General features: G+C 43.7%; 1 protein-coding gene across 1 annotated transcript in view; it reads right to left on the reverse strand.

Annotated features, from left to right (window-relative positions):
- Positions 1–26,048, reverse strand: part of LIMK2 (LIM domain kinase 2) — a 58,284-nt gene that overhangs the window by 31,685 nt on the left and 551 nt on the right. The window contains exon 2 of the mRNA XM_047698185.1: positions 14,608–14,707. Within this exon, the coding sequence (XP_047554141.1) occupies positions 14,608–14,707 (100 nt within the window). The remainder of the gene's footprint in view (positions 1–14,607; positions 14,708–26,048) is intronic.

Below are 26,048 nucleotides of genomic sequence, written 5' to 3' on the forward strand. Positions count from 1 at the left end.
TTAAAGAACATCTGGAAGACCCCACTACTTGGTTATCAGTTTCTCCTTTCAAGTAGTGAGACATCTATAAGCAGGGATAAAAACAGCATTGATTTTCTACCATTTTGATACTGTTTGCATTATTTTCTTACACTTAAGTGCTGCTTTTTAAAATGATAAGTGGGGGGTGCCTGGGTGGCTCAGTGGGTTAAAGTATTTGCTTTCGGCTCAGGTCATGATCTCAGGTCCTGGGATTGAGCCCTGCGTTGGGCTCTCTGCTCGGCGGGGAGCCTGCTTCCTTCTCTCTGCCTGCCTCTCTGCCTGCTTGTGATCTCTCTCTGTCAAATAAATAAATAGAATCCCCCCCCAAAAAAAATAAATAAATAAAATGATAAGTGGAGGGGCGCCTGGCTCAGCCGTTGAGTGTCTGCCTTTGGCTTGGATCATGGTCCAGGGGTCATGGGGTCCAGTCCCGCATTAGGCTCCCTGTTCAGTGGGAAGCCTGCTTCTCTCTCCCCCACTCCCCCTGCTTGTGCCCCCTCTTTCACTGTCTCTCTCTCCCTGTCAAATAAATAAATAAATAAATAAAATCTTAAAAAAAAAAGATAAATGGATAACAACCAAAAGAAGTCCCAAGATTTAGAACAAACACCTCCTTACACTTTTTTCCTAGTGCTCTTGTCCAAAGACAAAGCCTGCCTGGGTGCACTGCACTGAAGACTCCCGGGGCTCTTTCTTCCTTTTTTTCTTTTTTTTTTTTTTTAAGACTTATTTATTTATTTGAGAGAGAGAGGGAGTACATGCACAAGAGTGGGGAGGAGGAGGAGAGGAAGAAGAAGAGGGAAAGAACCAGACTCCCCACTGATAAGAAGCCTGATCCCACAGCCCTGAGATCATGCCCTGAGCTGAAATCAAGAATCAGATGCTTTACTGACTGAGCCACCCAGGCACCCCCTCCTGGGGTTCTTTCTTCAGCTTCCCCAGCAGGGTCATGGCTCTGGCCACCTCCTGCCCCATTCCACTTCCTCACCCAGTGACATAGGCTTGCCCAAGCCTTTGCTGTCTTAGCTCCTCCCAAAGTCTCCTCCATCTTCAGGCTGGTGGCTGTCTCCTCCTTTTTCCATGTCTAACTTCACCAGAGCACTCAATCTCCTTGGGAAGAGTTCCCATGATGTGTCCCTAAGCACCACACGCAGGAAGGGCTCTGAGCCTGTATGTCTAGTATCAGATCAAACTACATGAGGCCCATACCAGGCTCACCCTGCATCCATAGATGGCCACTACGAAACATATGACTCAGGAACCGCCTTATGAGCAACTACAGTAGTAGAATGACAATGTTAACTAATGTTTATAATGCTTTTTCAGTTTCCAGAGGGTTTTAATACTCACCATCTAAACAACCTCATGAGGACTACCTGTAGCACAGACTGGGTAAGGGAAGCCCAGAGATGTTAGGTGATTCATCCAAGGATACTGCTGGGAAGTGCAACACTGAGATTAAAAGCTGCCTTGCTGACTTCAAATCCCATGCCTTTCCTCAACGTGAGCCCTACCTAGCAAGGTGTTTAGGAATCCCACCTCTCCAGTATAGAGACCCAAACTGCTGGGTGTGTTGAATTCCTGCATCTGATTTTTCTAGGTCTCTTGCCCATATTCTTACTGTCAGGATCATGAAAGAGTTTAACAAAAGCCTTGTGGCAATCAAGAGAGGGTCTCATGACTTTCAACCCAGTGAAAACATGAAGTCATGACTTATTCACTACCGCTGAATCCTAGTGATCAGCTCTTTTCTAAGTGCTCCTGTCCACCTAGTCTATCATCTGCAAAATTCCACAGAATTCCATTAGGATTTGATGAGGGAGTCAAGTCAAAAGGATTATGAGTTTGCTTTTTCCAGAACCTCTTTTTCCTCCTTTTTGAAGACTGAGCCAGTTAGCCATTTCCACCTTATTTTAATAGATCCCTGGTACATGGCAGGTGTGGATCAAATAATCATTATACTTGGGTACTGCCCCCATTCTACCAGGTTTCTCCAAAAAATTACAAATAGTGGTTCCGCTACTATGTCACAAAGATTTTTCTTTTTTTTTTTCAGTATACTGGGAAATAATTTTCTGTCTAAAAACTAAACACATTTCATGTGATTGGGTACCCTCATGCATCTTGGGCTTCCCATCCTCCCTTCCTAGTTTCAAGTTGATGAGCTGTAAATCAAAGGATTGGACTAAATCTCTAAGGTTCTATCCAGATTTCCATGACACTTAAGACGGATGCCAAGGATTATCTTTTGCTGGGTGTTTGTTAACATGACACCACATTCCAGAAGTTGTGGATACTCTGCAAAACACTGACTAAGTTCCATGAGTTAGGCACTGAGATAGGCTTGCTCATATATGCTTTCACTTAATTCTCAAAACTTTGTGAAGTTGAGATTGCTATCTCCTTTTTACATATGAAGAACTAAGTTCACAGAGAAGGCTGTGATTTGAGGTCATGGGTCTAGGAATTGGCAGAGCCCAAGTCCTTGGATTCCAGATCCAAGACAGTAAAGTTGCCTCAAATAACTATTTTACACTTGCTATTTGATTTGCAGGGTATTTCTGAAATGTAGTTGAGAGAACAGCAGCATCAGACTCCTGGGGGCAACTTGTTGACAGTGAAGACTCCAGAGCCTTACCGGAAGCCTATAGTAAGAACTGCTTAGACTGAGCCCAAGAATCAGCATTTTAAACAAGCCCCAGTGTTTCTGATGCACACTGAAGACTGAATCCACTACTTTACTCTTTCCTATGGGCTCTTCCATTTGATTTCATTCTTCTCTCACATTAACCTTGAGAGGCAAGCAGGATAGGTCATTATTACCCCTGGCTACAAATGAGGAAACGATTCAGATAGGTTGTTCACCTTCTTATTGTGGACTGAGCTTAAAAAATAAATGTTTGGAGGCTGACATTTTGTAAAGCCTTGGCTCACTGTGGACTTTCACCTTCCTTGTATTGTTCTTACTCATTTGTAACCCCATAGTAGCTGCCTCTCTTTTTTCTTCAGTGACATTATAGTGGTATTCAGGGTACAGTGGGAAAAGATTGCTCCAGCATATAGGGTCATCTCATGCAAGGCCACCTCTGGAACTGAGACAAAACACAAGAGCTGACATCAGCCAATTTCAGAAACAGCTGATGCCACTGTAAGAGTCAGTACTATTGAGGGGGGCCCAGTCGAGCCCCTCCAATCTAAGCTGGATCACTACAGAACAGTCTCAGGAAGGTATGAACAGAAGATGACTGACAGAGAGAAGAAAACTGTCTTCAAATATGGTTTGAGGTACTTGGGAAGTTTTTCCTGGTAATAGTGATGAATGTGGAGAAAGAGCATTTGTTAGCACCCCTCCAGTACTGCCCAAGGGAAAAGGGATTCTATTAGCCTTTGGGGGAAAAATACAAGGCAAATTAGCTGCCACAGTACAGAAGCCATGCCATCCCTTGAGCTTTGATGGTTTTAGGCTTTGTAATGACATTTATAGGCAGAGGTCTGCCCATGTCTCCATGCTCCCACTTCAGAAGGAAAGCTCTCGCTTAGGAGAAAACTGCAGAGCAAAGAGATGGTGATGATGCATACCGAAAGGGCTCATCCACATGTCCAAAGAGAAAGGTGGTCATTCGACAAAAACATCATTTGCCTAACAAACACTGAGTACTCACTATGCTCTGGGCCCTCTGCTAAGCTCTGGGATACAAAGACGAACTAGATATGGCTCCAGACCTGGAGTGATGTTAGATGTGTAAATAAATACCAACAGAACTATAACGGAGGTATGAGAATAACAAAGGAGAAAGGCTCCTCTGTTTGGTGGGGAAGGTTCAGGGTGGATTTGGTGAGGCTCTTCCACAGGGGACAAGATGTATCAGGTGAATCTAAAGGCTGATTACTAGGCAGACAAGAGGTATTCCAGCCTGATGGAACAACATGTGCAAATGCACTGAGGGGTAACACAGTTTGGTCCCTAAGCTGCAGAGCAGGGCACATGTGAAAGGTGATCAGAGGGGAGGCTGGGATGGTGGGAGAGGGCTAGGGCAGATCACTAAGAGGTAGGTCTGTCAGGTGAAAGAGTCACCCACAGGCAGTGAAGAGTTATCAGAGGTGTTGAAGCAACCAGAGGTTCACAATAAATGGAACATAAAGCCTAAAACACCAAAGACAGTGCTGGTCTTTAGTGGTCAGTTTGTCTCCTTGAATGTCTCAAGTCTACACTGGCTGCAGATATGCCCACTTGAAGTTTGCTGGCCAGTTAGTGTTCACAAACAGCAAACTATGCCTTCATCCTCAGGCAACAGTAGAGACTGAGCTGGTCATTTCATCAGCTGAAATTTGCCTGTATGGGCTACAAGCACTTAAGAATGAGGTTGTGACCCCCCTATAGATAATCATCTACTGTTGCTCTGTGATACGACTTAATGTCCAACATTCAGTGTCCAAAACTGTGTTTACATAGACATTGTTCTCCTGGCTGCACTGGAAAATAAATGCTTTGGATACCTTAATAAATCTCCAGGTGATGCCAGGAAAAGAACCCTGGCCTGAAAGAGAAGACCTGATAATTTGACCTGGCTAAAAAGAGACTTGCTATGTGATCTGAGGCAAGCCATTAAACCTTTCTGGGCTTCAATTTCTTCCTCTGTAAAAGGAAGGATTTAGGTTTAAAAAAAAAAAAATTCCACAACAGTAGGCCAATACTGAAGACACAGGGAAGGGTTGTGGTCAGAAAAAGGTTGACTGGCTGATCACTGGTGACCAAATCCAGATTCAATAATTTTATCTGGCCACTCAATACTTCACTGGATTTTAACTCATTTTTTAAAACTTTATTTATTTATTTATTTATTTATTTATTTATTTGAGAGAGAGCACGAGCAGGGGGAGGGGCAGAGAGAGAGGGAGAAGCAGGCTCCCCACTGAGCTGGGATTCCAATGTGGGACTTGATCCCAGGACCCCAGGATCATGACCCGAGCCAAAGGCAGAGGCTTAACCAACTGAGCCACCCAGGCGCCTTCAACAATTTTTAACGGAAAAAATAGCATTACTTCTTCAAATACTTAACCATCACCGATTCACATATTATTCAGCTTTGAGAGACATGTGGCTCCCTAGTAGCTAGTAATAAATGGCTAACACTCATGAGTGCTCACTCCCTGTGAGGCCCTACTCCTACCTAATACTACACAGGACTTCCTTCATTTACCCCTCCATGATAACATTAGAAACTAGGCAGAAGTTTAGTATCTCCATATTATAGATGAAGAAATTTGGGCACCTGGGTGACTCAGTAGTTAAGCAGCTGCCTTTGGCTCAGGTCATGTTCCCTGTGTCCTGGGATTGAGCCCCACATCAGGCTCCCTGCTCAGCGGGAAGCTTGCTTCTCCCTCTCCCACTCCCCCTGGTTGTGTTCCCTCTCTCGCTGTCTCTCTCTCTTTGCTGAATAAATAAATAAAATCTTAAAAAAAGATAGATGAAGAAATGAAGCACAGAAGGGGTAAGTAACTTGTCCAGCGTGCACAACTAATAAATATGACAGAATCAGGATCTGAACCCAAGCAATCTGGTTCTAGAGTCTGTGCTCTTAATGACCACATGACACTCCTATTACATGTAGATCTAAGTATTTAACCTCCAGAGGACAAATTTCATTTCTAACTTCTTGGAGAATCACCAACCTATTAACCCACTCCCTACCAAAAATTACCCATAAGTAAAAGATACTTTGTAAGTATTCCATTTTTTCCACACTCTACTTATGTATATCTTTAGCTAATGCTATCCTTCAAAGATTTCTAAAATATATAAAAAACAGGGGCACCTGGGTGGCTCAGTTAGTTAAGTGTCTGCCTTCACTCAGGTCATAATCTTGGGGTCCTGGGATAAGCCACACATCAGGCTCCCTGCTTTGTGGAGTCCGCTTCTCCCTCTCCCTCTGTTCCTCCCCCCTGCTCATGCTTTCTCTCATTCCAATAAATAAAATACTTAAAATAAATAAATAAAATATTAAAAAACAAATAAATGGGGTACCTGGGTGGCACAGTAATTTAAGTGTCTGACTCTTGGTTTCAGCTCAGGTTCTGATATTGGGGTCCTGAGATTAAGCCTCATGTTGGGCTCCATGCTCACCATGGAGTCTGCTTAAGACTCTCTCTCCATCTGCCCCTCCGCCCCCCATGCACTTTCCTCATTTTCTCTCTCTCCCTAGTACATTAAAATATAGTGGCACCTGGATGGCTCAGTCAGGTAAGCATATGGCTCTTGATTTGGGCTCAGGTCATAATCTCAGGGTTGTGGGATTAAGCCCCGTGTTCGGCTCTGTGTTGGGTATAGAGCCTGCATAAGATTCTCTCTCTCTATCCCTCTCTCCCCCACTAAACAAACAAACTTATGAAATTTGTCAGATTTCAATTCAAATTTGTTTCATCTACAGTAGTTGAGCTCATTCTTCCCTCTACTGCTTTTCTCTCCAGTGTTTGTTCCTGTCTGGCCAGTACCTACAAAGAAGTATAACTCTGGGTCATCCTTATCTCCTTAGGGGAAGAAGACAAAGCTTTAACTTCTCGCCTGGACACTTGCAGGCAATTTTCCAAAACAACCCAATCTCTGGAACCTACTCCTCTCTGCCACTTACAGTAACTGCAGCCACAGTGGCTGCTAAGGGAAGGATATGGAGAAGGGCAGGGAAAAGCCTCACTTACATCATATCTCTTGGCCACCCCTGGCAATTCATATGACAAATATCTCCCCCATACCAATGATGTGCTCAGTGGTGACACAATGGGGGGCAAAATGTCTCATGGTCCATGACTAGGTTACACTTATAGAATATTAGAGGTCTCAGGATATCATTAAGGAGATGATCAAATGAATTTAAATGTAAAGTTAAAACCACAAAAAAAGCTTCAAACAGACGGTCTGTGAAAGCACAGAAGAGGGGCCATGACCTAGTCTATTACTATCTCCCTGAGACATCCAAGTAAAGATCTGAAGGTTGAGGAGGAGTTAATTAGGCCAAAAGGGAGTGAAGACATTCCACACAGAGAGAAGAGCAGGAACAAGGGTCTGTCAGAAGGAAGCAGAGTGTATTCTGGGCCCTGTGAAGAAAAGCAGTGAGACTGGAATAGAGAGAGCAGGAAGTTGTGGAGAGGCCAGACCACAAGGGGCTTTGTAGGCCACATTAAGGACTGGTCTTTATCCAAGAGTGCTACCAAGTCATGGAGATATATAAGGATGGGGAGACAGCAGTGTGAAAAAAAACGGATTTTTTTTAAGGTCATTCACTCTGGCCACTTTGTGGAGAATGGATTGGGTAGTGTGAGTGACTGCACAATTAGAAGGTTACTGTAATTATCCAGGTGAGACATGATGGTAGCCTGAACACGGTGGTGGTAGGAGAAATGGAAAGACATGGACGCATTCAAAATATAATCTGGAGGGGTGCCTACGTGGCTCATTGGGTTAAGGCCTCTGCCTTCGGCTTGGGTCATGATCCCAGGGTCCTGGGATTGAGATTGAGCCCCAAATCGGGCTCTCTGCTCAGTGGGGAGCCTGCTTCCCCCCCCCCCTCTGCCAGCCTCTCTGCCTGCTTGTGATCTCTGTCTGACAAATAAATAAATAAATAATCTTTAAAAATATATTTATATAATCTGGACAAAAAACTGACAGGTGTGGATATTGGATAAGAGAGAAGAGCTATCAAGAAGCACTTCCAGGTTCTGACTTAGGCAGAGGGATGGATGGTTGTGCCATTAAACAGGACAGGTTATATTGAAGAGAAGCCAGTTTTGGGAGGAGATTAAAAGTCCAGCTGTGTCTGAGATATCTGGAAGACACTCAAATGGGCAGGGGAAGTTGACAGCAAGACAGACAAGACTAGAGCCCAGTAGAACGGTTCAGACTGTAGATATGAATTTCGGGGTCATCAGAGTGTGGAGGACAACAGAAGCCAAGGTGTGAATGAGATTGCCTGGGGAGAAACAGAATGTGCCTAGAGAAACAGTAACATTTCAGACCCAGATAGAGGATAAGCAAACTGGAATGACCAGAAGAATGTGTATGGGGGTGGAAACCAGGACAGTATGGAATGTCATGGAGGCCAAGGGTTTCAAGAGTGACAAAGACAATAATAATAAATGCTAACATCTATTAAATCCCAATATGGCCAGGTACTGTGTGAAGGGCTTTGAATACATGATCAAATTTAATCAGCACAACCTTTTGAGGTAGGAAGCATTTCTCTTCCCCTTTTCTAGGTGAGAAAACTGGCAAAGAAACTCAAAGTCAGCTGACTCAAGATAAACTAGGACGAAAACCCAACCAGGCTGACTCCAAACTCATTCACTTGTCTCTACAACCTCTAGTGCAATTTGGGAGGTCATATAATATGAACCCTGAACAGCAGCCAGTGAATGGACCAATGTGACTGTCCTCTGGAAACTTACCAAGGGAACACTGTTTCAGGGGAATGAGAATGGAAGCCAGACTAGAGCCCATTATTAGAAATGCTCCATATTATGACCTGTTCTTTAACTGTCTGAGGGAGTCAGTTATGAGACGAGGCCACTATGTTAAATCTGTATCCCCAACATCATCTAATTTGGTGACTTTAATATAGCAAATGATGCTCAAAATTATAAGTGAACTGCTAATGTAAGCAGCACAAAGTTGCCATGTGCAGCTTGCTGCTAACCCTTTACAACCATCCTCCAGTTTTCAGAGTGCTTTCTTATCCATCACCTCACAACTTCTTCATGAGGTAGATTACCTTTACCACATCTTTTTTTTTAACTTAAAAAGAAATTTGATTTATTTATTTATTTGACAGAGACAGAGAGAGAGAGAGCAAGAACAAGCAGGGGGAGTGGCAGGCAGAGGGAAAGGGAGAAGCAGGCTCTCCGATGAGCAGAGAGCCCCCTGTGGAACTCGATCCCAGGACCCTGGGAGCATGACCTAAGCCAAAGGCAAACACTTAACTGACTGAGCCACCCAGGTGCCCCTACTTTTACCACATCTTATAGATGAGAAACTAAAGCTCACAATGAAAAAGGAACTTGCCCACAGTTATACCACTAGCCTGGCTCAGCTAAGATTCAAATCCAGCTTCTCTGACTCCAAGTCTACTATTGCTTCTGGGGCGTCCCAGTGTTAAGAGGATCCTCTTCAGAGCCAGGGAGACCTGAGTTCAAATGTGTGCGACCCTGAGCAAGTTCTTCTACCTTTCTGAACCTTGCTGTTTTGTGTAAAATGGGGTTGTAGGGTTATTGTAAGGGTTGAATCAGATAATCTAAGTGAAACTCACAATACAATGCTTAATAAATGTCTGTCATCCATCCCAGGCTCCACTCTACTCCTCTTCATCTCTGCCCCAGTCAGTAGCTGTAGGGCTTCTTTGGGATCTTCATTCTCTCTTCCCAAGGAACAGAGCAGTATTAAGGCATGTTGAAGGTCACATACTGCTGCTATATGCTAGGAGTCCCACTCTGTGTTCATGCTGGACTCCCTTGTGTGGGCAGAGGAAGGCCCAGGTGTTTGTCCTCTGTCAGGCACGCCCCAGTCCCCTGTTTAACTGCCAGCCTTAATGAGTTGCTGGCTGGCTGTTTCCTTAGAGATAAACTAGACAAATAAGCAAACTAAAATCAAAGGCTTGGGTCCATAAATGCAGGAGCAACATCAAAATTACAACAGCAGAGGGCAGGGTTGCTCCATGAACTCCCATGCCAGGAGCCAGAGACCCAGGAGAAACCTAACGGCAGTTTCATTTGACACTTGAGAGTTCATAAAGCCTTTGAACCAGTACCTTTCAGCGTTATCTGACACCACCAGTGTGTGACAGGCAGGGTGAGTGTATTTTATTCTGAAGCTACAGAAGAGGAAACTGAGCTTCAGGGAGGTTAAATGACATGACCATATTCAGGAATGCAGAGACTCTTGTAAGCAAGGAGTTAGAATGCCTGGATTCAAATCTCAGCTATGCTACTTACTAGCTCTGTGACTGTAAGCAAGTAAACTTCATTTCTCTATTTGTAAAATAAGTATGACCAGTACTATAGTTATTACATTGTTATAAGAATTAAGTTATGTGGTGCCTGGGTGGCTCAGTGGATAAAAGCCCCTGCCTTTGGCTCAGGTCATGATCTCAGGGTCCTGGGATCGAGCCCCACATGGGGCTCTCTGCTCAGCGGGGAGCCTGCTTCCCCCTCTCTCTCTGCCTGCCTTTCTGCCTACTTGTGATCTCTGTCTGTCAAATACATAAATTAAAAAAAATCTTTAAAAAACAAAAAAAAAAAGAATTAAATTAGATGATATAAATGTGAAATGCTTAGGAAAGTGTCTGGTACATAGTAAACACTCAATAAATGGTAGCCTTACTATAATTATGATGTACTACGCTTGTTGAGGTTGGGGTGTGGGTTAAGAAAATGACCATGGCTTTCAGCATCACAGAAGCTATCCTATTGTCACCAGCCCATCACACCACAGTCTCTGGCTGCTTATTTTCACCTACCCTGAAGTCACAAATTTAGCAGAAGTGGTCTGTTGCCCGATAAAATAACAGCTTTATATTTGTATTATTCCTTTTCCAGAGCATAGGCATTAGAAATCACTTCTCAAAAAGAGAAAGCTCAAAGAGTCTGTACTCATGTTCCCATGAAAAGAGGTCTGAAATGTTCCCAGGAGCCTTAAGTATGGAAAATACTTCAGTATTTTCCCTCTGATAATGTCCTTAGGAACCAGGTCAAGCTAGAGAGTTTCAGGTAAGGGCGATAAAGATGAATTAATAGAGGCAGTTTTCCCTTTTTCCACTACCCCTCCTCCTTAGCTAAGCACTTTTTGATGAGGGTTAAAGGACAATCATCAGAAAACTTGTCAAGTTTCTTTGGTTTTCCGACATGCCAAGTTACCATTAAAAACATGCCAGGTCGGGACGCCTGGGTGGCTCAGTTGGTTAAGCAGCTGCCTTCGGCTCAGGTCATGATCCGAGCGTCCTGGGATCGAGTCCCACATCGGGCTCCTTGCTTGGCGGGGAGCCTGCTTCTCCCTCTGCCTCTGCCTGCCACTCTGTCTGCCTGTGCTCGCTCTCGCTTCTCTCTCTATGACAAATAAATAAATAAAATCTTTAAAAAAAAAAAAAACATGCCAGGTCTATACTTTAACCTCAGCTACAAACAACATGCAGTCTGGTTGCCTTCTTGGCCTCCTTCATGGAGAGGAAAACCAGATCCAGAGAGCTTCCGAGAGAATGGCCCCAATTCTAGAACCAGTGGCACTGCTCAGGGCAAGGGAAGGCCAGAGGTACATAAGAGTCCAAATAGGCCTGTTGGGAAGGCTGCGGAGAAGAGGCAGGAGGGCTACTCAGACAAGCATCCAGTATCAGAAGGATCCTGGCCAGGTGCCCAACTGCACCAGACTATGCTACTTCCAGGAGGCTGTCAGCTGGCCTCTGCTGTACAGTCCCAGGTTCCAGCCTTCAGTGACTTCCTATTGTCCCAGGCACCTGAGAATCTGGCGGTAGCTTATCAGAGGCAGGATTATGGACCAGCTACAGATGAGAGGGATGGGGTAATATAAGGAGAAGGTAAAGGGAGGAGAGTTCGGACCAAACCCCAGCAATTTCTCCATTGAATACCCAGCTCCACCCTGTGACTAGAAAAACAAAGGTGTGGGGGAAGGGGAAAAGAAAAGTCATTTCCTTTATTGTAACTTACTCAACTGGGTAAGAGCGAGGCTGTAAGGGAGTCATGAAAAATGAATTTCTTTGGGTACCATGCAGGGAAGAAGGTCCTGCTTTTAGCAGAACCTAGACACTGTGCCTAGACACTGAATTTATCAGAGAATTTAAAAGACATTCAGCTGATGCCTCATGATTCTTATAACCAGGTTATTTCTGGTCAGATACAGTTGTTCCCAGCCCTGTAGATCTTTCTCCAATCTGGGCAAAAGTCATTTGGCTCCAAAGCAGTCTGTCTCCCCAGGGCAAATTACCAGGCTCTGTCTGAGGACTTCATGTCATTCAGTTTTTGTGGGGAAGCTCAGGAGTCAGGAAATGCGCTCCTTCAATAGAGCTGGATTAGAGAGACTCTGTCCTTGAGACAAAGATGTAACTAGGAGACCTACCCCAGATGCTCTACTTCCCCACAGGCATGATCTTTGGTGTAACTGTGCCAGGGTAGTTCAAAGTTAACCTTAATCTCTGAGGCTCCACATTAGAAGACCAATGGGTGTGTATTAAGAGAAATAAATGCATGCATGTAGGTGTATACAGACACACTCAAAATATAATGTAAAGTGACAGCTACTGAATATTAGGGGAGTTCTATGTGTCAGATGCTATGCTGAGCACTTTATATAGATTATCACATTTAATCCTCCCTGACAGCCTGTGGGATGAGTACGTATCTCCATTTTATAGATGCCTGCCTAATACTCAGGGCAGTCACCCAAGGACAGTTAATAAATTGCAAAGCCAGGATTTGAAACCAGACAGTCTCATTCCAGAACCTGCACTCATCCACCAGGATCATGTACCTCACTTTTTTCTGAACATGTATGTGCGTATATGTTTTTCTCTCTACCCCCCACTCTGACACACACACACACACACACACACACACACACACACACGTTCCCTAACAAACTAGCATCTAATTGGACCTAAGACTTCAGTTCTTTTCTCTTTTTTTAAAAAAGATTTTATTTATTTATTTGACAGTGAGAGACAGAGAGGGAACATAAGCAGGGGGACGGGAGAGGGAGAAGCAGGCTCCCCACTGAGCAGGGAGCCTGATGCAGGCTCCCCACTGAGCAGGGAGCCTGATGCAGGCGCCATCCCAGGACCTGATCTATCATGACCTGAGCTGAAGGCAGATGCTTAACAACTGAGCCACCCAGGCGCCCCGACTTCAGTTCTAAGGTCAACTCTGGTCATCCATGACCTGTCTTTGTAACTCTTTTTGTCTTGCTGGTTTCAAGCCTCTCAACTGTGATATTAAGGGTTAGATCACACAATAGATGGTCTCTTCTGGTTCTGAATTTCTTTAGTGTTCAGAGAATCCAGAAATCCCAAAAATTAACTTGTTCTACTCTGTCCTGGTTATTCTGGATAGAAAATATTAACAAAGGGCGCCTGGGTGGCTCAGTTGGTTAAGGGACTGCCTTCGGCTCAGGTCATGATCCTGGAGTCACCCGGCTCCCTGCTCAGCAGGGAGTCTGCTTCTCCCTCTGACCCTCCCCTTTCTCATGCTCTATCTCTCTCCCATTCTCTCAAATAAATAAATAAAAAGAAAGAAAGAAAGAAAAGAAAAGAAAAAGAAAATGTTAACACAAATAGGAAAAGAGCAGGAATAAATATGACTATATGGGTTAGGTGCCAAGGTGAGCCCTGGCCTAAAAACTCATTAGGATTCGCTTCAGCTCTAAATGAAAGGGCAAGTCAAAGGCTTTATCTGTTGGTCCCTTATATTTCTGACATTTTTGCTCCACTCCTTACTAAGAATCAACTTCCCTGAGGGTAAAAGGAAGAATGAATCAAAGCAATTAGATCCACAGAGAAGACTGGAGAGCCCAGAGTTTGAGCTGAAAGGGCAGAAAAATGCAGTTCCTCCCCAACTCTTCCAGAGGCCAGAGCTCTCCAGGCCAAACCCCCCACGTGGTTCCTGGGTGGAGGCAAGTGCTTAAAGGTCAATTACATTACTTGATATCAGCATGGGGGATGCTTTGTAACATGAACTGTGTGTGGGAGCTGGAATCTACAGCACTTGGTGCCTGTCTACAGTCTGTCCCATTCTAAAGATGTGAGCAACAGCCCTACCACTTCAGACCACGTGGGCACACATGCCCACCCAGCCTCCAGTGTGGAATGACTGTAGGCCAGGCACTGTTTTATGTTTTGGAGAATGCAGACAGGCTCCCACTCTTGAAGATTCCAGTCTCACAGGGGAAAGAAATAACCATTCAGTGGGTGCCTACCATGAGCTGGGCCCTTGGCATATATGATTTCATTCGATCTCAACAAGTCTATGAGATAAATTTTTAACATCCGTGTTTTCCTGATGAGAAAACTGAGTCTCAGACAACAGGAACAAATCCAACTTTAAAGTCTCTGTTGTTATTTTTAAGAAACAGAGCTGCCTTCAAACAATAATCTAAGAGCTAAAATAAAATTAAATAACAAAAAGCAGGAAACTAGGGAGGCATCCTGCAGTGAAGGGCTGACTCTGCCAACTGCACTAAAAACAACCCTTGAGGCACCTGCATAATGAGTAGTGTAGCTGTGGAAAACTCATTCTTTCTGTGTCTTTCTGGGTCTCAGTTTCCTCATTTGTAAAGTGAGGGTGGTGCTGGGACACCTTGGAGAGGCTGTTCCCACCGCTTCACCCTACTTCTAGCTGTACCCAGCCCATTTGTGACTCTTTCACTTTCACACCAGACATTTGCTCACGTGCTCTTCCTTGGCACGTCCCTCCCTCTCCCCTCAACCCACACCAAAATGGGAACTCTCAAGTCAGAAACGTGTTTTTGTATTTTCCAGAACATGAAGTAGTGGCTGGCCTATAGTACACTGGCAAAGACAGGAGGACAGACCCACTTACCGGAAGCAAGAGCTGTGCCAGGCTTCGTTGACAGTCCTGTACCGCCTCTGGCTTGGAGAGACATGGTCCCCACAGCCCCGACACTTCCAGGTTTCTTCACCTGCACACAAAACCAGGGAGTTTAGAGGCCCAGAGTAGCAGGAGGTACAGGACGGGATTCTTATCGTGCAGAGTAAGACTGAATTAATGGACTTAAAATGAAAGGGCTGGCCAGTGCTCTGATAAATGCATGATTCCCCCTTCCACAAGTTCTCTGGGAAGCACTTATCCAGCCTGCTCATCTCCCCAGGGACAGGAATTCATGGCCTTAAAAGCTGAGTCACATGAAAAAGCGCTCAACATCACTTAGCATCAGGGAAATAGAAATCAAACCACAGTGAGATGCTACCTCACACCAGTCAGAAAGGCTAAAATTAACAAGTCAGGAAATGACAGATGTTGGCAAGGATGCAGAGAAAGGGGAACCTTCTTACACTGTTGGTGGGAATGCAAGCTGGTGTAGCCACTCTGGAAAACAGCATGGAGGTTCCTCAAAAAGTTGAAAATAGAGCTACCCTACGACCCAGCAATTGCACTAATGGGTATTTACCCTAAAGATACAAATGTAGTGATCCGAAGGGGCATGTGCACCTGAATGTTTATAGCAGCAATGTCCACAATAGCCAAACTATGGAAAGAACCTAGATGTCCACCAACAGATGAACGGTTAAAGAAAATGTGGTGTGTACACACACACACACACACACACACACACACAGGAATACTATGCAGCCATCAAAAGATGAAATCTTGCCATTTACAACGACGTGGAAGGAACTAGAGGATATTATGCTAAGTGAAATAAGTCAATCAGAGAAAGACAATTATCATATGATCTCTCTGATATGAGGAATTTGAGTTTGAGAGGCAGGGTGGGGCGTCGTGGGGGGAAGGGAGTGTGAAAAATGAAACAAGATGGGACCGGAGAGGGAGACAAACCATAACAGACTCTTAATCTCATGCAACAAACTGAGGGTTGCTGGGGGGTGGGGGAAAGAGATAGGGTGGCTGGGTTATGGACATTGGGGAGGGTATGTGCTATGGTGAGTGCTGTGAACTGTGTAAGACTGAGGAGTCACAGACCTGTACCCCTGAAGCAAATAATACATTATACGTTAATTTAAAAAAAAAGGTGAGTCTCATTCCATCTTCTAGAAATGTTCTGATTGTTCCTTTTTTCCACAGAAACAAAACCTGCCTTTTCCTAGAATTTCAGCCCTTGCTTATTATAGCTCTGAGTAGATAAAATGAACAAGGTCTCTTTCTCTTCAGGGTCAGGCCTTCCTATGACTATTCCCAGTCAGCACCCAGAAAAACTTCTCTGGGTTAAACATGTTATTGCCTTTTCCTATTCCTCAAAAGCCCTGGTTGTATAGATATTCCATCACTGAGTCCAGGAGCTCATTCATTCAACCAACATCATGGGTCCTCTTACTGGACCCATGGGTCCTCTCCAAGCTCTATGTTGGAGACTCCTGGATAACATCATCTCTGATCTTCAAGGAGCAAATCCACTGAAAAGGAATCCTCCTCCCACATTGTAATTTTTCCCTTACATGTTATTGCAGAGTTAGAAGCAAAGTGTTATTTTAGTTTGGAGAAAGAAGTTATGGGTATAGAAGGGAAAGAACATTTAATGAACACTTCCTATATACCAAGGCTTGTGCTAGGTGCTTTCAGAGACCCAATCTCATTTAATTCTCAAAACAATCCTGTGAAACAGGTATTAAATTTATTCTAGGGGTGGGAGACTTGAAACCCAGGGCTAGGGGGTGTCAGGCCAAGCAGCAGATCCAGCATTCCAACTCAGGCCCAGCTCATACTAAAGTCCATGCTCTTTCCACTCACTCTACCATGTTGATTCCTGCTCATTCCACTTAGCGAAGTCAAGAAAGTCTTTGTAAGGGAAGCTAATACTTGAGCTAAACCTTGAAGAATGGAGAAGATTTGCTTGAGGCTGAGTAAAGATGGGGAAGGGCTGTGTAGGCTGGGAGGTTAGCATGCGCAGTAACACAGAGTGAATCCATGTCCCTCCAAAAAGGACAAAACACAATATCCCTGCTGTGGCTCAGATACCAACTTCTTGAAATAAAGAAGGCAGCTGAGATCAAGCTGTGGTACCTGAATCAGCCCTAGAAAGCAGGACAAGGTTGTTACAAAACTCCCTTGTATGCTCCGTGTATGCAGCTTTGTTCTCTCTGGGTAACTCCAGACTGCCACAGGCACGGTGACAGTCACTGAACCCTGTTTCACAGGCACAGGGGTCATGAATAGACAATGCCCAGCTCCAGACACTTCAAGATTGCTCAGCAGCATTCTGCGACAGCCAGGATACAGGCAGCTTAAACAAGCTGGCAGAAGGCTTTAAAACCTTGACCCACCAGTTCCTCTCCTCCAGTTCCACAGCGGTAAGACATATATGCCCATCACCACATGAATCTAAAAATTCTCAGACTCTCAAGAGGGGCCTTTTTGGTTTTTTGGGTCGCAGTGACCCAGAGAATGCACTACTATCCTCACAAACTCAAAGGTACAAAGTCTGAGAGACTTACTCAAATTGGGTTATGGATAGAGCACAAGAAATGAATTTGTAAGGTTTTCTTTTCTTTTTAAAATTATTTATTTATTTATTTATTTGAGAGAGAGAGAGAGAGAGAAAGAGATAGTGTGCAGAGCCAGTGAGAGAGAACACAAGTGGAATGGGGAGGGGCAAAAGGAGAGGGAGCAGCAGACTCCCCTGCTGAGCAGGGAGCCCGATATGGGACTCGATCCCAGGACCCTGGGATCATGACCTGAGCCGAAGGCAGATGCTTAACAACTGAGCCACCCAGGCACCCCTGTAAGAAGGTTTTCAATGAAGACAGACGTCCAAATGAATCTTCCAAGTTATAGAGGTACAGGTTTGAAACGTTTTTGGAACTCTTAAAGGGAAGGGTTTTTAGGTCAGTTTGTGAGCTATTTTGTTCTATCCCCAGCAAATCTCATTATTTTAAGCCACATCTTGTTTCTAATTTTTATTTTTTAACCCAAAGGAATGGTCTCTAACTTGACCACCCACTTACTCAACAATTCAGCATCTTGGCCCTGAATGACTTCTGGCTATTTACAAAATTCAAAAATGATCAGGACTTTCCACTATGAGGATATTTAAGATAACTTGTTATTGACACACCCTCCAGAACCTGCCCTTTCTTGTCTTGAGAAACCCAAAGCCATCCACCAACACTTATTTAGCACCTGCTCTGTGCTAAGCTCTAGGGGCACAACTCCAGACTGCCTTTGGCTTAGGTCATGCTCCCATGCTCCACCTCAAGCTGTCTGCTCAGTGAGGAGCCTGCTTCTCCCTCTCCCTCTGCCTGTCACTTCCCCTCCTTATGTTCTCTCTCTCTCTGTCAAAAGAATAGGTAAAATCTTTAAAAATATACTTCTAGATTAAATCTCTTTCTCATTTGCTGCTCTTTCCCAACACGACACATAGTTGGCATGGAATAAATATTTGCTGAAAGAATGACTAAAGTGTGTCCATTCAATTTAGCAATAAGTGGTCACTTTGACCCTCAGTGAGACAGTTTCAGAGAAATGGTGGGGGCGGAAGTCAGATTGCAGTAAGTGGGAAGTGAGGAAATGAGGGCAGTGATGTGTAGATAACTTTTTAATATGTGTAGCTGTGAAGGGGAGAAGGGTGGTAGCTCAAGCAGAAAACAGGGTCCAGATTTTTTTTTTTTAATGGGAAAGACTTGAACTAATATAAATAATAACTAGAAGGAGCCAATGGAGAAGGGAGTAGTGGTAGAGATAACAGAAAGCGCACATTTTCTGAGAGATGGGATAGGATAGACTCTAGAACAGGAGTGCCATATGAAACAGTTGAGCCTTTCTTCTGTAGACACTGGGAAGTCTGGGTGAGCCAGCTAAGACTGTGCTGTAGACAGGGAAAAGAAATGAAAGACCTGAACTCAGACTGTGGTGAAGGTCAGGAAAGGACCGGAGAGACATTTGGAAGGTGGAACCAGGAGGGTATGAGAGAAGGGCGTAGTCTAATATTAAAGGAATGAATGGCCCTCTACAACGTGGCTCCAAAGAACCTTTATTTCTCACATCCGTTACAAAGGGATGCTCTAATCACATCTTTTTTTTTTTTTTTAAGATTTTATTTATTTATGTGACAGAAAGAGAGATCACAAGTAGGCAGAGAGGCAGGCAAAGAGAGAAAGGGAAGCAGGCTCCCTGCTGAGCAGAGAGCCCCATGTGGGGCTCGATCCCAGGACCCTGAGACCATGACCCAAGCCCAAGGCAGAGGCCACCACCCAGGCACCCCACTAATCACATCTTGATCTATTTTCTGTTTCTGCTGCACACATTCTTGTTCTTGCAAACTGACATTGACATCTCAAGCTATTGGGTGTTTAAGATACTTTACTGTCTCTTTCCTTAATCAAACTTCTATCCTTCTTTGATGGTCCCCCAGAGGGGGACTTTTTTCACTTTGTCTATACCTGCTTTATATCATTTGTTTTGTGATTATAGTTCATTATGTTTCATTCCCTCCCTCTCTCTGTTCTCCATCCCCACTCCTAGATCTAAGGGATAAAGGCTGCATCTTGACCATCTTCAAATCTCCTGAGCCTAGCATAAAACCTGATGCAGAACAGACACTACTTTGTGTGGCAAATCCAACTGAAAAGCTGGGCCAACTGCCAACTCTAAAGGTAATTTCCAAAGATAAACTTCAATAGTCAGAGGAATGATTCCATTGAATAAGGGTTCAGGCTCTCAGGTTAACTACCTACGGGTAAAGTCACATGTAGAGGCACAGGACTCAGTTTTTCTGTTGAGCATTCACACTGTTTTTCAGGTAAGTACCTGAGCAAGAGGGGCGCCTGGGTGGCTCAGTGGTTTTAAGCCTCTGCCTTCAGCTCAGGTCATGATCTCAGGGTCCTGGGATCGAGTCCCGCATCAGGTTCTCTGCTCAGCGGGGAGTCTGCTTCCCCCTCTCTGCCTGCCTCTCTGCCTACTTGTGATCTCTGTCTGTCAAGTAAATAAATAAAATCTTAAAAAAAAAAAAAGTACCTGAGCAAGAATATTCACCCAAAGCCTTCAGCTTCTCAAGCCCACATACTCTTTAAAAGAAAACTCTTGGCTTCTTCAGCTCTCTACAGCCCTGAAAGTTGATAATCTTAACTCTCTTACAACTTTGTTTTTTTTAAGTAGGCTCTATACCCAACGTGGGGCTTAAACTCACAACCCTAAGATCAAGACCTGCATCCTCCCCCAACTGAGCCAGTCAGATGCCCCAACCCTTTTACGACCTTTATTCTAAGGAATGCAAGAGAAATATAATAATACAAAGTCCTGGAGATTACTGTGAGGCCCAGTGAAAGACCAATCCAGAGTCCAGTCTGCCTGGAAAATATTTCATCTAGGAAAATACCTCATTGCACCAGGACCTTCACCCTCTACTTCTACAATATTTACTTCTCATATTTGCAGACTTATCAACCGTGCCTACTGATTGTCAGAGGCCAGAAAAGGAGTTTGACAAATTAAATGTCCCCAGCAGCCTCAAAACAATAAGGGGCCCTTATTAGGAGTTTAATAATCAGAAAATTTCACAGTTCTTATTGCAATTTGTTGCTTTTAAGAAGTTATATGTGTGCAATGCAAAGAGGGTGAGAATTACAATAAATGGCTCATTACTAAGGTTCTCACCTTCAGGATCTTTTGAGTCCTGGCATAAAATATATTTAGTTTAAAAATACATACATATATTCAGCTTATACACACTTCTCTCTCCCGCCTTAATAATTGGTGATGTGGCCCTCAAATAATCTCTGAATCCACTGCGGCAGGCAGTAGGATGACAGGAAGGTAAGGCTAGAAGGGCCCTTAAAAATCATCTACTCTAGTCCAGTCTTTCTATTTTTCTGAAAGAAAAATGGATTTGAAGAAGGAAACTTGAGTTGCCTAACCATCAGAAAGCTGGTCCAAGAGGGGCTCAAATCCAAGTTCTGAAACTACCAGACCAGCTGCATTTTTATTATCGTATGCAGCCTCAGACAAGTTAGGACTTGCTTAAAACTACACAGTTATTCAGTGGAAGGGCTCAGCCTGGTACCCCAGCTCAGTGCCAGCGCATTTTCTCACAAGACACTAACGTTCACCTTAATCTTGGTCTAAGAACTGGGTTTCTGCAAACTAGCCCTTTTCAGACTTCAAAGTGGTGAGAAAATTCCAGGTACTGAAAGCTTATGAGACCATAAAGCCTAGCCTGAACCAACATGCACAGACCCAATCCTTTCATTTGAGAAAAATCTTTGATGCTTCTCATGTTCCACTAGACAATGAGAACCAGGAACAAAACCCAGCCAGTTCAGTGCAGCACAAAACAACTTGTATGGTAACTGCTGTGCTCCCTGGGAACTGGCAGGTCAGGTGTATAAATCCCACTTGTTCCAGGATAAAGCACGAAGCAGAGGGGCAGGGCAGCAACTGGTAGGGATCAACCAAAAGGGAAAAGATCACACCTTAATGAAGTGAGTACCAACAAGACTAACAGTATGATTAACATTCCTCTAGATACTCTCCTTTATATCCCAAAGGGTTTTCCTCCTCACTAGCTTACCAACTATTACCAAGTGTCTATGGAAAAAAAGATTAGATTTTTTTTTTATTAACATATAGTGTATTATTAGCCCCAGGGGTACAGGTCTGTGAATCGCCAGGTTTACACACTTCACAGCACTCACCATAGCACATACCTTCCCCAATGTCCATAACCCCACCACCCCCCCATCCCCCCCCACCCCGGCAAGGATTAGATGATTTTTAAAGGAGCTTCTAGACTTCTCCAAACCTTATATTTCTCCTTCATAAGAGGAGGGATCAAATTATTCCTTCTAGCTCTGAGTTGGTGATACCAAACCGGCGGACTCTTATTTTTTGGCTTAAGACACATACACAGACATCTCAGAAGGTTTCATTCTTGCTGTTGTTTCCATCTGCCTTCTATTTTATTAGGAAAACTTTGTAAGGGTCAAGAAGAAGAGCAGGAGCTAGACCTAGGTTTAAAACCTGGTTCTGTGTCTTTGGGTAAATTATTAAACCTCTCTGAACTTGTCCCTTAATCTTTAAAAAGAGGATAACCACCTACCTTACAGGATTACCAAGAAGATGAAGAGAAATACTTAATGGTTGTGAAAATACCTCCTGCGGGGCCTGGCACTTAGTTGGCAACTGAAAGCTTTTCTTTTTTTCCTTCATGTATATCTAGAGAGTTGGCTAGGGAAAGGGTTGAGTTGAATTACACTAACCTCTAAGATCTGTAGGAAATGTTTTCAAAACAAATTCAACAAACGTTTTCTATGTGCCCATGTGCAAGACAAAGACTAGGTCATGAACTTCTGGGACCCTTGATGAGTAGTCATGGACTGTAAGAGACAAAGATATGTACAGAAATAACACATGTCAGAGAGGGACAAACTAGGCGCTTGGTAGAGTAATAAGTGCAAACTTGGTAGAGTAATAAGACACTTGGTAGAGAAACAAATGAGACAGATGGTTCCTATGGCTTTCTAGTGCTCAGGTTCTCCTTTCCAACCATAAGTCTCCTTAACTGTGAATGAATAGGCATTTTCTTATCTGGGGGAAGGCATTTTCTTATCAGAGAACTGGTTAACCAATTAATATGTTCCCAAACAGCAGTTCACTACCCATTGTCAATGATATGGGGAAAAAACCAACTACTTTTGAGTCCTTATAACTGGACAATGGTGTCCTAAGCACATGCGAACATGAATTAATAGAATATAAAGATCCTGTAAGATGAAGACTCATACTGAAGGACTATTATTATTCTCATTTTATGAAGATGAAACTGAAAAGCTCAACTAACAAGTGTTAGAGCTGGGTTTAGACCCAGGTCTGCTAACTCCAAAGTCTATGTATTTAACTATATTTTAGATTTTCTTTCCTAGAATAAAGAAATTACAGGCAGAAAGACTTGACAATAAAATGCCAAGGAAGATGCTCAAGGAATACTCTAATAGAACTAGGCGATGGTTTCATGTTCTAGCTCCTGCTGGGTATATATTAATAGGTAAAAAGAGTCTAATTCTTGTTACTATATAAACAAAGGTTAAGAGTGAGAAGGTTGACAGGCTTGTAGAATCCTAGAACTCCAGGTCCTCTCACTGAAATGCCAAAGTGATACAACATCCCTTCCTAATATGCCCCTGAACCCTAGCCCTTTCCAGGTTTGCACTGATCAAAAGCCACCTCTGCATTGGTAATCAGCTCAGCCTCCAGAAGACATGGAAAACCTAACAGAGCCCTTTGAACATGATGGGTTTCTTTTTAGCTTTAAAACTTTGTGGTCCTCTTGGACCCTATGTTGCTCCCTCCATCCCCTATCCACGGCATCCAAGTCACCCTGCCCTGCCCAAAATGAGGTAATTCCTATGGTCTGTGCCTTCTTCCCCATTCCTGTCACTAACACCTAAGCTCAGGGCCCACTGTACCCACCTCCAGATTAATGCCTTCCTCAGCCTTGTCCAATCCATCATGCCCACCAATGTCAGATTTATAGTCTAAAAATAAAATACATCATGACTCTCCCAGCCTCTAAACCTATGGTCTCTACAAATTCCACAAGTCTAGCATTAAACCCTGCACGGTCTGGCTTTACCTACCCTCTCAGCTTTATCTTTCACTTCCTATAATTTCCCCATTTGTGCATTCTGGCCTCTACCACACATATCAATTCACTATCCCTTGTGAAAACCTTGAAACTTGCCCAGCTATGCATCCTACTTCCAGTTTCTTCCCTACCAGGATATCATACCCCACTCCACCCTCCACACCACTTTTAATCTACCTAACACTTCACAATTTTTACCTCAAATTTTGGTCAGCATTTCCTGACCAGATCTGGTAGCCACCCTGGATATCTTGCTTTTCTTCAAACATGCCAAGCACATTGCTGGCTCAGGGCCATGCCTCATTCCCTTTTATTCCCTCTGCCTAAAATGTTCCTCCCACAGATATCCAAATAGCTCACTCCCTTGCTTCATTTCTCGCTTAGATGTCAATAACCAGGGAGTCTTCCCTGACCTCCCACTATCCCTATGACTTTATCCTACTTTCTTTCTCTTTGGAGCATTTATCATTGATGTTTAATATTCATATATTTACATATTGTCTATCTCTCCCACCAGAACATACTCTCCATTAAGGAACGGATTTGGTCTGTTTAGTTTCCTGCTGATCCCACCAGGGCCTAGAAATGCTTGGCACATAGTATGAATTCAATATATATTTGTTGGGATAGATGTATGAATAGAGTTCTCCCCTACCTTTGAAATTCTATAATGTTATCACATACAGGCTTTCTTTCTTTCTTTCTTTAAGATATTTAATTTGACAGAGAGAGAGTGAAAGGGACAAACCACATATTATTCATTTCCACAAATATTTATTACAGACTTTTTGTGTGCCAGACTCTTTACCTCAAGCAGCTAGAGTATCAGAAAGCGCACTGGAGGAGAAATCCTAGGTTAGCCCTGTCTCTACCATTAGTTGAGTGACCCTTGACAAATCCATTTTTCTCCCTGGGTTTCTTCACATGTAAAACAAGGAGAGTTACATTATCTCAAGTCTCTCCTGGCTCTAGCATCTGTTAAAATTTATAAAAGGTAAAACATGGCCCAGCTCAGTGCCTTAGACATCACACAGGTACTCGGTAAATATTTGGTTTCTTTGTTGTTGATTCTCCCGTTACACAGGAATCTGAGTATTCTTGGAACAGTTTAGACAGAACAAGTAAAAGTTTAAGCCCCACTTCCTTCTCTGACTCCACGGGATAACCTCATTCTGGTGTTTGTGATAATAAAGGATTCTGGTGTTTGTGAGAGGACAAAGCACTGAATTTGAAGTTGGAAAATATGAACTCTGACCACTGCCATTTATTTGGCTACAGAACCTTGAACAAGTCATTTCTGAACCTGAGTCTCCCCACACATAAAAAAAAAAAAAGTCATATTGGCCTACTCTCAACTCTTCGAAGGCACCTTTTTATGCTATTACATCTACTTGGAATGTTCTTTGCCCTTTCTTTGTTGGACTAATTTCTACTTATCCTCAAGGACCAGCATAAATTTGCTTTATTCGCTCTCCAATCCCTTACTCTTACAGCATTTACCTCCATTGTTTATCTCAATTATTATAGCATTTATTTCCATTGTTACCTCAATTATTTACTATTTGTTTCTAGAACTGTAACCACCACAAAGCCAAGGACTGTGTCCGTTATACTACTTTATAGTAGTATATATAGTCCATTATAGCCCATTGTACTATTCTTGTAGTTAAGTGCATGGCACAGAAGTATCCAAATATTTTTATGGACAGATGTCTAAACTAATGCACCTAGACACTTTAATACCTCTAGAAAGCTTTTGGTTCACTCAGAGCATCTAATAAACACTATCAACCTCTAGGATCTTTTACAAGTTTCTGTGAATCAAGGTTCAAAACAGGGAATGTACACAGAAGTTAGAAAAGTCACTGGAAATCATTTGAGCCGAAGAACTCTGAAAGATAAAAAAAAATCAGAGAAAGGGACAGGGAATATTTATACCCCAGCCCTCTTGCTCCAGAAGCCTATTATCAAGTATGAGAAGAAAAATCCCATGCTTCCATGGTGAGGAAGTGACCCACTGGTGGCCTGGTCCTTGTATTCAGGATGGAGGAAGTGACTGTCCACAAGCTGAAAGCCAGGAAGTGGGGGCAGATATCCAAGACAGCCTCCCTCCTCCACCATTCCCTCCTGCCACCTCTAGAAATCTTCTGGACGCTGACCCTGGTCGACCTAGAGGCTAGGCCACCCACACAGGTGGCTGGGAAACATAGCCAACAGAAAGTCCTGGTGTAGGGAGGACAGGCCAGAAGGGCAGGAAGCTGTAGGGTGGTGTGTGAGGTGACTGGGAAGGGACTGCAGGCCTGGCTAACCTAACTCTAAAGCGACCATTCACCTCTGGACAACTCTTCCTTCCAAGAGGGGTTTGGCCACGTTTCTCTCTTGTCTCAGAGAGGCCAAAGGAGGACCCAGTTCCCATGGAGGCCCCAGAACCCCACGGGGCCTACATTCCCCAGGAATAATGCTCCAAACTCTCTCTAACCTCTAATCCGTTTCCTAAAAGCCAAGGGAGCCCACGCTCCGGGTGCTCCGGGTTCCGGCAAAGGACCAGGGGTCACAGGCACCAAGATATCGGCGAGAAGCCTTGGATCCGGTCAGAGAAGTCATACTGTCCTCCATTTTCCACAGAAAACGCAGAAATCAGGGTAACTCTCTATCCCCTTATAACTGCCCCGAACCCTGAAGATCCCGCCCTCCCCATTTTCCACAT

Source organism: Lutra lutra, chromosome 12 (assembly GCF_902655055.1).
Source record: "Lutra lutra chromosome 12, mLutLut1.2, whole genome shotgun sequence".
Taxonomy (NCBI): domain Eukaryota; kingdom Metazoa; phylum Chordata; class Mammalia; order Carnivora; family Mustelidae; genus Lutra; species Lutra lutra.